Genomic DNA, 13198 nt, shown 5'->3' on the forward strand with positions numbered 1-13198 from the left:
ACAGAAGTGTGGTTGTAGACTGATGCTGCAATGGTAAACATTATATTCAATTGAAAGGTCTGTAAAGTAATTTAGACCATAATTACCTCCAGTACAGGTTCACAGACTGCAATTCCAAACCCTTATGGAGTTTAATAGCTTCTTGTTATCTCTCAACCTGACATAATCCATTTGGACTTTTTTGTTTGCAATTTCACATAGAGATGACAATCATCTTTCCATGAGACAGGTTTAAATCAACAACGATGTTAAATAAACACGGTTGTTTCCCTTCCTGCTTTTTGCCCCAAAGAACCTGAATATTTGTTTTTATTCTAATGTGCTATTTAAACTTTGTAGGAGGTTTATTGTCCCTTTCATGTTTCGTTTGTTGGATGCCATGTTTAGAACACTTTATAATCAACAGCTTGATCATGCAGACATTTTCCATGAAAAAATATGTGCAATTTAAAGTGTCTGAGGTACTCTTGTAAAGTTAGTCTGGTTCCCTGACAAACTCCATTGAATCTAACATGAAACCCAGATCCAAATCAAACACGCACAAGTCAGTATTGGGATTTTACTGCAACATTCGTATTTCTGTAAGTTTTGCTATTATTCTGCAAGCCTGTAATTTAAGGGTTTGTAAGGGTTGGCAGGTCTTTAGGATCATATAGTTATCATACATGGTCTTTTCATGAAAAGCCATGTTAATATGACCATTTATTCAGGTGGACTAGCCTAAAAATATTCTCAAGATGACCATCAGGTCCATCAGATGAAAACCATTCAAGACCATTGCACATTGATATGTCCATCTACTGAATAACAGTAACAAATGTTTCAAGATGGCCACTATGCTGAATGTCAGATCATTACCATTTACAGTTAGGACATAGTAGTCTTTCAATGAAAAAGGATTAAAAAATGTGCTAATGGCTGAATGTTCATCACAACTTGTTTATTCTGATTTCTCTGAAATGTCAGCAACACTAACATGTGCAATTTATCCTGCAACATTCTAATTGATATCTGCCAAAACAATTACCTCAGATTTGCAAAGTCAGCCCACTTATGTAATAAACAGTCTCTTTAACATGTTAAATAGAGACCAACATAAAATGTATGCAACAAGTTGAATGTTTCATGTTGGAGTGACAAACAGCCATTGCATAAATCCTATTATTTAATATTCTGTCACTAAGATCCTCCCTCTATCAGCTGGCATATATAAAAAAGTTAAGATCATTTTTCTCATGGTCATCAAATTGTTGGCTTTATAAAACCAACTTGAAATCATGACTTAAAATACAGATAAAGATGACACTATTGTCACTCAGATGCCTCAACTGGAATGATTATAAGTTGTAAGTGCTGAGTAGCAGCACAGAGGAGATAACTTGAAGGGTCTGCCTTTCTTATGATGGCATGGTCAATTTCTCAGAGTATTATGTCATCCCTCATCATACTAAGGTGGCCTCCCATCTAATCTACCTCATGCAAGGATAGGTGGTGAATTGTAAAATAGAAATCTCACATGACTTGAATGCTTGATCAAGTATGGAAGTGTCAGGCTGATCTCTCTACCTCAGCAATTGAGGGTGCTCCAAGCAACTGAGGGAATCTCCATGACAACACATACATACCTTTGCAATTGTCTTCCCTGGTTTCTAACTCCTTAAGTAGGTTCAGAATGTCTTCAAACTGTTGGTAGTGTTCTGGACCACTAGCACTGAAAGTAGTTATGAATTATTCTTACATATCACAGTTACAGCAGTCCGATGAATAACTTTTTCTTAACTCAATGCATAGATTTACATAAATGGATTAAAATAATAAGCAATATACATTTTATTACATGAAGATAGACAAAATGAAAGTTGTCAATTTAATTGTACATTTTCAACTCAATAATACAAATGTATTTATTCTATACTGATTTTGTCCTTATTTGTCCTATCTGCTTGTCAATCCAACTATCCAGTTGAACTTGTTTATTTTTCCCCAAGTGCGACTCTGACTCACTGACCACATGTCACCCCTTGCAGACAGAACTGGCTTTCAAAAAACACCATGACTTATAGGAGGGTAAAAAAGACAGTCTCTTTTCTGCTGCCCTAAAGTGGGGGGTTGACTTAAAATTGAATTGACTTATAAGCATGTATATATGGTATATGCTGTTCATGACATGGATCTGGGACTATACTGTTCATGACTTTGGGGTCAGGCCAGATCTGGGACTATACTGTTCATGACTTTGGGGTCAGGCCAGATCTGAGTCTATGCCGTTCATGACTTTGGGGTCAGGCCAGATCTGGGACTATACTGTTCATGACTTTGGGGTCAGGCCAGATCTGAGTCTATGCCGTTCATGACTTTGGGGTCAGGCCAGATCTGGGACTATACTGTTCATGACTTTGGGGTCAGGCCAGATCTGGGACTATACTGTTCATGACTTTGGGGTCAGGCCAGATCTGGGACTATACTGTTCATGACTTTGGGGTCAGGCCAGATCTGAGTCTATGCCGTTCATGACTTTGGGGTCAGGCCAGATCCTGGTCTATGCTGTTCATGATTTTAGGGTCAGGCCAGATCTGGGTGAATGCTGTTCATGACTTTGGCATCAAGCCAGATCTGGATGAATGCTGTTCATGGCTTTGGCATCAAGCCAGATCTGGGTCTATGATGTTCATCATTTTGGGATCAGGCCAGATCTCAGTATAAGTCCCTTGAACTTAGCTTAGAAACCACTCAATGAGATTCCATTTACTTGTTCCCTGGTAAGCAATATGATTAAATAAATAAAGTTCATTAAAAATATATCTAAACCATCATCCTTTGATGGTACTGGAGCCTGCAGGCAATTCTTTTTTTTTGGTAAGACTCTTCATACAGTAGTAACCAAGTGCTCACTTCAACAGTTTGCTTTCTGTTTCCATAGTTACTGAGATGTACCCAAGCATAGTATTAGGCCATGGCATCAAGGCCAGAATTAATCAATGTAACTCTTACAAAGTAATTACAGTGTCATTTAAAATATTATTAATAAAACTGCTCCATCTGAACATTTAAATATAGATTCTGAACAAACCATTGTAAAATGATCATCAAAATATCAAGCATTATTGCTGCCTACAAAGTTTTCTGGAGATAAAATTGTTGTGGAAATTAATGGCAACAAGATTAACATGATCAAAAGTTAACTGCCAACATTCAGATTTTAAACCCAACTTTTATTACAATAATTGCTAGTGATCCTTGTCTGCTATCATTTATTTTTACCATGAACTCTTCATTCATCAATCCACAAAACCTAACAACTAGCTTTAATGAGATGCTTCAAATACTCATGGAAGAATCTACACTACAAACAAACAACCATACCATAAAACAATGAACAATAGATCTTTGAAACATGAGCAAAAGGGAACACAGACTGCCTTTACCTGAATTCCCATACAGCCATTGTGCACAGAAAACACTGGATGTCATGCAGGAGCATCTCACTCTCATCAAATCCCTCCACATCGCCTGGACTACACAAATATACAAACATCAATTACTAAATATACAATTAAATTTCATGTACTGGACACTACTGGCAAAAACAAAATTGTAAATATCATGCTTCATGCCTTGGATGTATTTTTACAGCAGTAATAAATCCTGTCAATTCATTTGGTGCTAAATACATAATTTGGGATATGAGTACTATTATTTCCACAAACTCATGGTTGGGGACATGGGTACTATTGTTTCCAAAAATTCATGGTTTGGGATATGGGTACTACTGTTTCCACAAATTCATGGTTTGGGAAAGGGGTACTTTTATTTCCACAAATTTATAGTTTGGGTATGGGGTACTATTATTTCTACAAATTCATGGTTTGGGAATGGAGTCCTATTGTTTCCACAAATTCATGGTTTGGGAATGGAGTCCTATTGTTTCCACAAATTCATGGTTTGGGAATGGAGTCCTATTGTTTCCACAAATTCATGGTTTGGGAATGGAGTCCTATTGTTTCCACAAATTCATGGTTTGGGAATGGAGTCCTATTGTTTCCACAAATTCATGGTTTGGGAATGGAGTCCTATTGTTTCCACAAATTCATGGTTTGGGAATGGAGTCCTATTGTTTCCACAAATTCATGGTTTAGGAAATGGGGTACTATTTTTTCCACAAAGGCATGGTTTGGGAATGGGTACTATTATTTCCACAATTTTATGGTTGGAAATATGGGTATTATTGTTTCCACAAATTCATGGTTTGGAATATGGGTACTATTGTTTCCACATCAATCAGATTGCATGATTTATTTCAAACTCAAGTTTGCTGTTGAAATTCAACATACTCATTTAGCTTCAAACTAAACTTGAGAATTACAACATTTGTTAAAATGACAACTAAACAGTCATCAATATGTGCACATTCATGACATTTACAACAGATGCCATCAGAAATAAGCCATGTGGAACCTGCAGCATCAAAATCATTGAACCAAGGGTTCCTTGCTGTCAAGAGTGCCATATATCATGCCTTTCCTGAACTTTTAGATTAACTCAGATCTTAGCTAGGGAGGGACAGGTACCTTACCCTGCCACCCAGAACCAGCTGGATTTGCCCTATCCAGGAATACCCAGTTTAGCCAGGTTTTAAGATAAAAATATGACCTTGCTGAGTTGGGTTCTCCACCCCTCATCCCCATCTTTCTGGGTGTCAGTAACAAGATTTAAAGAAACAAAACCACAAAAGCATTTTATGGTTCACAAAAATGGGGATACAAGAGAGGGGTGTGACATGGACAAACTGAGAATGGAGAAACCCAACCTAGTAAACACCCACCCAGCTGGGTAGTTCCCTGATGGGTTCCCTACCCATCCATCTCAGATCTTAACACTGATAACAATGTCACAACCCAAGGTCAAAATAATGATGACAATACCATCACCATCAAAACAGTCATATAATGTACCTGTTAACCCAGGGAAAGACAATCCTATGTCTCACCTGCTATGTCCAGGCATACAACAAATGTGTGGCAAAGTCACAAAAGCATGTACAGTAGGTCACTGTGATCTCCTTTTGAATAACATAAGCAGTACAGATGCAAACATCTAGTTTCATGGCTGTACATGCATCAATATCAGAAAATGAGCTGCATGCAAAAATTGAATGGTGCCAACAACAATGTAAACACCTCTGTCTCGACTATGGTTTGCAGGTGGGACAAAAGTTACAAAGTACTGATGTGTCAACCCGTTACCTCATCGAGTGTATGGCTTTTTAGCCCTTCAATATACGTGTAGCAATGTTACCCAGTGCAGTAAGCTATAAATAGAACACCTGTTACCTATTTGACTCCATACACATAGGCCTGCCTGTTAACTGTTAAGCACTGTAGTATATGTGACGTTTAACATCAATTTTAACCATTTTAAATCTTTGACGCACATATATTACGTATGGAAAGACTTTTAGTAAACTCTGATTTTGATAGCTGTATAATTATTTTTACGGAAGAATTTTTATGTGCTTTAAAATCTTGAGTGAACTTGTTCACCGTCAAGTCAGTGAAGCCACGTGACCAACCGTCACTGCCAATTCTCATACTCTAAATTTACAAGTTCTTTTCGTTTACATCACTAAATCATCTGAATTTGATAATTTATAAAAACTATTTGCTGCCTACATCAATATCAGAGCCTTTACTTAAGTTATTGAAGCTTTCATAGTTGAGATTCTAATCATGAAAAGTCAAGTAAGTACTGAACAAAATCTGCAGCCTCCATGTTCAAGAGTGGAGAATATGACCCAGTTTTCAACCAGATCTTAAACAGTGACCACTTGATCTGATGTAATGGTCATTCACGCCAATGAATGAAGTATCGAATAGGGGGTTTTCCCAAAGGTGGCGCTATGCTAACTCACTCAAAATGGCCGTTGTTTACAGCAGGCATCGAAAGGTGCTTCCATGAGAATGGTGTAGAGGCGTCCAAAGGCACTTGCATGAGAATGGAGTAGAGGCATCCAAAGGCGCTTGCATGAGAATGGAGTAGAGGCATCCAAAGGCGCTTGCATGAGAATGGAGTAGAGGCATCCAAAGGCACTTTCATGAGAATGGAGTAGAGGCATCCAAAGGTGCTTGCATGAGAATGGAGTAGAGGCATCCAAAGGCACTTTCATGAGAATGGAGTAGAGGCATCCAAAGGCACTTTCAAGAGAATGGAGTAGAGGTGTCCAAAGGCACTTTCATGAGAATGGAGTAGAGGCATCCAAAGGCACTTTCATGAGAATGGTGTAGAGGCGTCCAAAGGCACTTGCATGAGAATGGAGTAGAGGCATCCAAAGGCACTTGCATGAGAATGGAGTAGAGGCATCCAAAGGCACTTTCATGAGAATGGAGTAGAGGCATCCAAAGGCACTTGCATGAGAATGGAGTAGAGGCGTCCAAAGGCGCTTGCATAAGAATGGAGTAGAGGCATCCAAAGGCACTTGCAGTAGGTAAAGGGTTATGCATTAACAAGTTGTGCTAGATTTTGTGTTGGATAAAAGACTATACCCCTACTCGAGACCGTAATAAAAGAAATTAGAAAAATGTAAAATATCACTGTAATGTCATGAAAATCTTATATCACCAAAATAAGATTACAAACATACTTTATCTGTCTACCTCTTATCTATAATATTCAAACTTGAAAGATGTGGCGAAAATTACTGTTACAGTAATGCCCTAAAAATCTAACTGAAAATCTAATCAGGTCAACTACAGTAGGAGTCAAATATGCTAGACAAATTTGTCTATGCCTAGTGGTTTTTGTGCAATTTTGTTTACAAGCTTCTCAGAGTTAACAGACAGGACCAAATGAAGATATCCCTGCTTCAAGCAGTAGGACCAAAAGTAAATTGGGACAAATGTCAGATTAGCCATTTTTGGACATGTATCAAAGGCTTGCTTTAATAGCAAATAAAGTGACCTACTTGAGAAATATCAAAATAATCTGTTTGAATTTCAAAATTTCTTTGATCTAACAGACAGTAATGGATAAAAGAAGGTGTACCAGGATTCTTTCTCCAGAACTTTGATGATCATGTTGGACAAGACTTCCATCAGCCCGGCATCCACCATTGCACCTGCCAGTACAATGGAGCTTTCAAACAGCTGGAACACAGAATATTACATACGTATATGAATACAATTAACAACAATGACAACAAGAACATAGAGTAAACTAGCTGACTCATTTTTGCACTGAACCGGCTCATTCAGAAGAAATAACAGCAAGAAACAGGGAGAACAGCAGTATTCAAAATACACTTTAACTACAGCAAGCAACAAATAAGTGTTTTATAGCTTTGCTACCTGATAAAAATCCATGAATTTATTTCACCATTTGGAAGATAAATAATGACACAAAGTTTGAACTTCAAGGATCATAACAGCTTTTAACACACACACACACATACACACACACACACACACACACACACAGACACACTAATAAGGATAAAGGTTTGAATTACAACAAAATGAAGGATCATCAATGGTTTTGGTTTTCTACCATGTACCTTTAAAGTGATGATAAAGATAAGCATGTACTGATGAAAACAATATTGTTTTCAGAATATGCACAAGACACAAATATGCTAAATGCATACACATTTCAGTGTCACATCTGCTCCTAGGTAATAGCAGGCAACATGCTCCACGTGAATGAGCTACAGTAAATAATAAAGTCTCAGTTCAACAACAATTCCTAACAGTACATGGGGCCTTTAGGAATAAAGAAGCACCTCAAAGAAAAACCTATCAAAGCTTTCAAAATAACACCCACCCTGCCCTGGGTGTCAAAGGTGGGTGGAAGTGGAAAGTGATACAAAACAAGTGTACTATAAATGGTACATTATATACCTGCTATGTGGTACATTATATACCTGCTATGTGGTACATTATATACCTGCTATGTGGTACATTATCTACTTGATATGTGGTACATTATCTACTTGATATGTGGTAAACAGCATTATTAAACTTCTTTTATACAGAACCCTCTTTCATCCATTGGATTCTTGAACTTTTGAACTGAAAAGCAATAACTGTCTTTCTTGTTTTAAAGACAAGCCACTAAAACATTTTTTGATTGAAGTAAAGGAAATGGATCACAAGTAAACAAAAAAATTTTTCTTCAGTTTCACTGGCCTTGATCTTTGATCTACTGACCCCAGAATCAAAGGTGCCTTTCTTGCCTCGAATCAACATACGTCTTCCTTGGCTCACATGCAAACCATCAACAAAATTCAGCAAAGCATACAGTTAAGAACTTAAATAGCATCAGGGAATTAATTTTTCTTTATATCTGTCCCTGTACCTTTTGCCTTTGACTTTTCGTAGCCAACATGAATGGTCTCTTCCATGCCTTAAGTACAAGCCATCCACAAAATTTGTCAAAGAGAACTAAGCATATATTGTGCAAAAACCGTTTTTTGTTTTTTTGAGTCACTATACAAGCCTGACATTGGAACTTTTCACTCTAAATGATTCTGTATCTTTTTTCTCTCAAATACAACCCAGTTGCAGATTGTGGTCAAGATATCTGTTAGATAAGTCAAGTTACTGTGTGGAAACAGTTTTCCATCCTTCAGTCACTAGGACCAAGCACTTTATTTTACCTTTGGAATTCAAAATCAATAGGATTGTTCCTTGCCCCAAAATGCAAGCTACTTAACAAATGTTATAATGGAAGAAAGCTACTTAACAAATGTTATAATGGTAGATATTGGAGAAGTTGAATCATTGTGTGGAAGTAAAATAGGGAACAGACAGATGGACAGACATCATCATAGATAGATATCTTCTACATTATGGCAGGCATTAGATAGCTTTTTTTTTTTGTTGTTGTTGTGGGGTTTAACGCCATTTTTCAGCACACGATAGGCTATACATGGCAACCAGTATTAATGGTGGAGGAAGAACCCTGTAAAATCCCGGGAAGAACCACCGACCCACGAAAAGCTACTGGCAAGCTTTCTCACATACCCACATTGGTCGAATCCTAGACTCGAACCCAAGCAGACAGAGGTGAGATGGCAGTGATCCATAACGGAGAGCATTTTAGACCACTCGTCCACTCAGGGCCCCTCATTAGATAGCTAAATGGCTTACTGATGCTTCATTATACCATGTATACTCGCTTATAAGTCGAGTCAAAATGCAAACAACAAATATCCTTATCTTCCATAGCATGTTGTACCAGCAGATCAGGGTCTATGTTGTTTCTTCTATTGATTACACCTAAGCAAATCAGGGTATATGCTGTTTGTTCTACTGATTATTCCTAACAAACTGCAGAGACCCAGATTTCATGGCGCATCATGTGATGGCATATCTGGGTCTGTGTGGTTTGCTCTTAAATTCAGCTTATAAATGAGTACATATGGTACATGTGAGAGACATTCCTTTAAGGTTTTAAAACCTTGCAGCCAAATGCATCACAAATGTTGACACTATCTGCAGCAGCAACTGAAACATGATGCCAAGGACTAATATCTGTTAACAACAGGCAAACTGAAAATTTCACCAAACCAAAAAAAATATACAAAAATAACTATACCCTGATCACATATATTAGAGGGTGTATGGACACAACTTCATATCACAGGAGACAAAATGAAAAAAACTGCTGTCAATTCTTACCTGAGTGCAAACATTCAATGCATTATGACAAAGGGCAAGGTCACCAGTGCTGTTTCCAAGCAATGCCAATGTCAGCTGTATAGCTGATTGTTGAACAAGTGATGGCTCCTCCACAGCTTCCATCAAACAAAGCCTAAAAGATAGCGAGAAATGAAAATAAAGCATTCCCTCATAAAATAGTATACTAGTAGCCAATGTATCAACCCTCATTTGTGTTATTCCCTCTACTCTTTCATATATTATTTTTCTTTACATATCCTCCCATTTCCATTATCATTGTCTACTGCAAACTGCTCCAGAGAATAGTAACTGGCACCAGTCCACACTGTAATCTGCATCATGCCCTTTTCAAGAGAGATACATGGAATTTTCCATTCTTTTTGTTCTTTTTCTTTCTTATCCAATTCATCACAGGTGGCAGATGATATAAAAAGTTACGATGCACAAGTTATTGCAGCCCCTGAAACATTCCATGAGAAAGGAGACAACAGCCAGGCAAATCCCAAGTAATATCATCCTTAATTTGACCTGAAAGTGTGTGACTTTTTTAGAAATTATTTTACTGTTACCATACTTCAATATCTTATCTAGGAGAACAGGGGACATTGTAGTAATTTATCTGCTCAGTTCAATGCAGGAATGGAAAAGAAAGTGTGCCTGTGTGAATGGAAAAGAAAGTGTGCCTGTGTGAATGGAAAAGAAAGTGTGCCTGTGTGAATGGAAAAGAAAGTGTGCCAGTGTGAATGGAAAAGAAAGTGTGCCTGTGTGAATGGAAAAGAAAGTGTGCCTGTGTGAATGGAAAAGAAAGTGTGCCTGTGTGAATGGAAAAGAAAGTGTACCAGTGTGAATGGAAAAGAAAGTGTGCCTGTGTGAATGGAAAAGAAAGTGTGCCTGTGTGAATGGAAAAGAAAGTGTGCCAGTGTGAATGGAAAAGAAAGTGTGCCTGTGTGAAAGGACTATGCAAAAGAAAAAAGATCATGAGGGATTTATTAGTATACAGTTTTTCACCTTGAAGTGCACTCTGAAATACCTTCATGTATATGACTTCAACAAACACTGAACATGAGCTTCCTTGAACATACTGTCCCACCTTTGTACCTGTACTATGATGCACCATAATTCATGCAAGTTTTAGTACCCTCTAATTTTTCATACAAAATCTGTCCATACAAATCATATTTAATTCAAATAATCATATTCCTTTGTATACAGACCTCATATTTTTCAAGAAATCCTTTAAATATTTGTAACAAAAAAGTTAAGACAGTTTATCTCTAAGAAAAGACTGAAATATTATTGCCAAAATGTTTTATGACAAAGAATGAGAGATTAAAATAATATAAAATTAAAGCATTGTTTTAACATTTTTTTAAACTTTGTATTATTTTATATTATATGTCAAGAAGAAAATTCATATTTCAAACAGCCTTGAGAAATGGCCTAAAAAAAATACTGACGTGCAATTTAGATACATCAATGACTATGTATTATTTGCTAAAAATATGTTTGATGAAATAAACTTTAATTAATTAATTAACTTTAGGTATTTAATTGAGGTATTGAATAATGAAGATTAAGAAAGAAATAATCATTTGTCATCATTCATAAAGGCCTTCAAACACCTCATTTTGAAAGGGTTATAGTTTCTTTAAGTGAGAATCTATCTACCCTTATTCTTTGATTCACCCTACTATTATCTTTGCTGGTGAGAACAAATAATGTTTGTTTTAATGGCATTTATCAGATAAAAATGTTATTGAAAATCTATCTTTATTCTTCAATCCACCATTCTACTGCTATTTTATCTTTGAGAAAGAAGAAAGAAGATGGGGGTAAATACTTGTCATTGCAATGTCTACTACTGTTAATTTATAATAGGACCAAGGACTTTAAAACCTTCAGACATATTTTCATTTCCCAATGGACAGCCTCATTTTGCTACTGACATCCTCACTAATCTGATTTCATCTGTGGGAATCTTGTCCTCATTCCAGCTTTGACTACAATTATCTGAACAGTAAATTTGATTTCCACCAAAGTTCAAGTCATATTTAATTAGCATGCAGCAACTCTGTACGTCCATGTGATTATTGTTGCAATGTTGACATGACTAACTTAATTACAATATGAACAAACAGGTATTAATTGGTATTAATTTACAATATTAGTGCCCTAAGGATCATAATCATCACATAACTGAACAATGAAGATTACAACTGCCAAAATAATCTCTCTCCAACAGCTACAAAGAAATAATGCAATGAATACATAAGACATTACACATACAACAGTGTTTCATCCATCTTTGTTGCTCACACACACATCATCACCAATAACACTAACAAAAATGTAAGGTCTTTTTAAACTCATTTTTATTGTAGTTAGATTATTGAGGTTAATCTTACTGTAAGAAAATAAACTGCACATAAATTTGACAATATTAATCATATTGCCAACATAACAGCTACAGTAACGACTTCTCAAAATGCACATGATCTTATGCATGATCAAAACATTACTGTTTCATTTCTTTTTCTCTCTCACGGACATTCACTAGCAACAAATAGTTTTTGAGTTCTTTCATTTTTCATTGTAATTTGGCTCATTAGATTAATGTTGCTGTAAGAATAGAAGTTATATGTAACATTATCCACTTTAATTACATATCACTGAATGGAGGAAACACCTGTCTCAATACACAGAATCATCTTAGAATCGTTGCAGAATTTATTACTAATTACTCAAAATCATGAAAACAACCAATGTGCCAGCTTATTTATTACATTTTATTATGGTATGGTCAGCAAGTATTGTAGGTTATGTAGACTTTTTACTTTCATACATGGTTATTACTTTTAAATAATAATCATTGTTTGTTATACATAATTATTTGTTCTCTGAAAAGAAAAATTATTTTTCCTCTATGAATTGCATGAATTATGGTAAACCACAAATGTGACTTAATAATGGTTCCTTGTAGCATAGAGTCACATCTTCATACCATGCTATGATGTATCCTCATATATCTGACTTAATAATGATTCCTGTAACATAACGTATCACCTTTGTATCATGCTATCATGTACTCCCTATATCTGACTTAATAAGGGTTCCCCGAAATGTCTCACCTTCATACCATATTATGGTGAAACCCAAAAACCTACTTAATATGGGTTTCCAGCAACCTAGTGTCTCACCTTTGAACCATGCTATGATGTACCCACTTTATCTGACTTAATAAGGCTTCCTTGTAACCAAGTCTCACCTTCATCCATGTTGTGATGTATGCCATATATTTGACTTAATAAAGGTTCCCTGAAAGTGTCTCACCTTCATACCACCTTATGATTTGACCCCCATATCTGAATTCCACAAATTTTTTACTCAAAACTTTTAATACAGAATCCTGATGTTGGCATTATCCAATTGCCGCCACAGCTGTCTTAAAAGCAATAACTATGCCTCACCATTTGTTAATATGATACCAAAAGAAATCATCATGCATGGTTATCCTGTCCCTACAAGGA

General features: G+C 36.4%; 1 protein-coding gene across 1 annotated transcript in view; it reads right to left on the minus strand.

Moving 5' to 3' along the window:
* Nucleotides 1–13198, minus strand: part of LOC149808240 (lysosomal-trafficking regulator-like) — a 250120-nt gene that overhangs the window by 102048 nt on the left and 134874 nt on the right. The window contains exons 24-27 of the mRNA XM_089975328.1: nt 9672–9804; nt 7039–7139; nt 3426–3515; nt 1626–1711 (exon numbers count right to left, since the gene is read on the minus strand). Coding sequence (XP_089831454.1) covers nt 1626–1711; nt 3426–3515; nt 7039–7139; nt 9672–9804 — 410 coding nt within the window. The remainder of the gene's footprint in view (nt 1–1625; nt 1712–3425; nt 3516–7038; nt 7140–9671; nt 9805–13198) is intronic.

Source organism: Sinohyriopsis cumingii, chromosome 1, assembly GCF_028554795.1.
Source record: "Sinohyriopsis cumingii isolate HCF-2022 chromosome 1, ASM2855479v2, whole genome shotgun sequence".
Classification (NCBI taxonomy): Eukaryota; Metazoa; Mollusca; class Bivalvia; order Unionida; family Unionidae; genus Sinohyriopsis; species Sinohyriopsis cumingii.